General features: G+C 56.0%; 1 protein-coding gene across 1 annotated transcript; it reads left to right on the plus strand.

Moving 5' to 3' along the window:
* The first annotated feature begins 441 nt into the window (after positions 1-441).
* Positions 442-1,297, plus strand: LOC124687103 (basic blue protein-like). Its single transcript, XM_047220943.1, has one exon. The coding sequence runs from the start codon at positions 608-610 to the stop codon at positions 1,130-1,132; it is 525 nt and encodes a 174-aa protein (XP_047076899.1). The 5' UTR covers positions 442-607; the 3' UTR covers positions 1,133-1,297.
* The last annotated feature ends 983 nt before the right edge of the window (positions 1,298-2,280 follow it).

Genomic DNA, 2,280 nt, shown 5'->3' on the forward strand with positions numbered 1-2,280 from the left:
TCGTTCTGCATGCAAAGAAGAGGATTATGGAACATAGAGAGTATAATCTTGCTTGGTCACTGCTAACTCCTGATTGTCATCAAATCAATAGAATTAGTTAAGAGAGGAAGAAAGGGCCCGGCTGCAACACGCAAAGCCGTGAAAATCTTTCTAGAAGGGAAAGGAACCAAACGCGGCTTATGCCTGATTTCCTTGTGACCTGGAGCCGCCGAATTTGAATTCTTCACTTGGAGCAAACTTTGCTACCCTGAATGCGACATCACGTCCGCACTCTTATGCCATATTGTGTTAGTCCATTGCGCGTACCGTAGACTATACCGATATGAAACCAGAATGAAAAGGTCTCTAGGCCACCAACCATGGCCGCGTATGACCAAGTACTAGTTAGTACTGGCTCGTTCAAACGCCTGCATAGAACTATTCAACTCCAAAATCCGAATGCCATTCGACCAACCTACCTAGCGCGTGCTACTTGTTTGTCTATAAATGGCCCCTCCTGCACGGCAGCATCACAAACACAACAGCAACCATAACCCCGTCAAGGATAAACAGCAGTATCTAGCTTGAATCTCCTCTGCTTGCTTTGCTCCTTCCAGTTCCAACCGCAATGGCAGCTGCTATGAAGATCGCCCTCCTTGCCGTGGCGGCGATGGCCGTCTTGAGCACCGCATCGGCCGCGATATACAACGTCGGCGAGCCGGCCGGCGACTGGGGCTTCGGCATCAACTACGGCAGCTGGGCGTCCTCCAAGCAGTTCATCCCCGGTGACAGTATGGTCTTCAAGTACAGCCCGCAGGCACACGACGTGCTCGAGGTCAGCAAGGCCGACTACGACTCCTGCAGCGTCGCAAGCCCAATGACCACCCTCAATACCGGCAACGACGTTGTCTCACTCCCCGCCACCGGCACCCGCTACTTCATCTGCGGTTTCACTGGTCACTGCACCGCCGGCATGAAGGTCGCCATCGACGTCGTGTCGGCCTCTTCCCCGTCGACGCCGTCGTCGCCCGCACCAGCCAGCGGCCCCAGCGCCAGCAACTCTCCCCCGCCGCCGTCGCCCTCTGCCGCTACCTCCGTCAGGGTCACAGCAGGCCTTGGCCTTGTCGTCCTGCTTGCCGGTCTCATGGCTTGAAGTCAGATATCTGAGGCGACACGAACATACGAGCTGATGTATAGTCAAATTTATATTGCTGGTGTATTCTTTTTTAGTGTGTGAGAGAATGATACATTACATGTATAGGTGCATATTCATGGTAGAGGATATAAAATAATAAAGTCAGCATCTTTTCAATTGAAATGTTCACTTGTTAATAATAGGTATAAGGGGCAGTTTGTGCTACTAATCCCATCCCTGTCCCGACCCTGACCTCCAACCCTACAAACACCCGATGAGCCGCCGGTCGCAGGCCTCCTTCCCCCCCTTCCTGCCGCCAGAGGTCCCGCAGGGCATAGCCCGAGCGGCGATGGTGTCGGCAGGGACTTCTTCGTGCGTGTACACGGTGGCTTCAGGTTCCGGCGGCAACGGCGCGTGGCACAACGGCGAGGTGCTGCTGGCTCCCGGTGGTGAGCGGTTTTGACGACGACGGCCTTGTCTTGGCCGCCTCGCAACGGAGGCTCTCCTGCAGACGTGGTAGTGAGATCCGGGTTGGCTTGGGCCCATATGGGCTTGGGTGGCCCGACGTTTCTAGCCGAGGCAGCAGGCATGTGCGGTGGTGCCGGTAGCGCTTGGCCGCGGCGGCTGGCTGGCACCGAGGTGGTGCTGGTGGCGGCGGTCTAGGCTTCGGTGGCCATGGTGGTGCTGGTGGTGGTTGGCGCCCTTCTCCTACGTTGGTGTTCCTCTCCTCTCGATGGTGGTGACTCAAACTAGTGGCTTTCATCTTCGTTCTCCATAATCTAGTCCATCTTCGGGCAGTCCTGTGGTCTTGGTGTTCGGTTGGGGCAAAAGTCTAGCTTGGCGGAGGCCAAGCTGAGCATGGCGACGCATGCGGGCGCCGTTTCCTTCTTGAAGGCCTGTTCATGGCCTTCACTGTGCCCCCTCCTATCAGATGCCATGGGAAATCCTAGGTACGGCGACCATACCAGGCGGTGGAACCACGGTGTTGTCATCTTCTTGAAGACATCGTCTTGGCCATCAGGGGAGTGGCCGATGCAACATTTGGATACTGCGGGCAATGATGCGCTACCTGTATTGGTTGCTGCCCTGAGCTTGTGCTTCAGGGGCGCAATGTACGGCATGGCAACACTTCCTCATCGGCGTCTTCCCCGAGTCCACCCGGATCT

Source organism: Lolium rigidum, chromosome 2 (genome assembly GCF_022539505.1).
Source record: "Lolium rigidum isolate FL_2022 chromosome 2, APGP_CSIRO_Lrig_0.1, whole genome shotgun sequence".
Taxonomy (NCBI): Eukaryota; Viridiplantae; Streptophyta; class Magnoliopsida; order Poales; family Poaceae; genus Lolium; species Lolium rigidum.

Excerpts from the sequence above, each read along its gene's own strand:
- LOC124687103 (XM_047220943.1), top strand. The coding sequence starts at position 608 with ATGGCAGCTGCTATGAAGATCGCCCTCCTTGCCGTGGCGGCGATGGCC.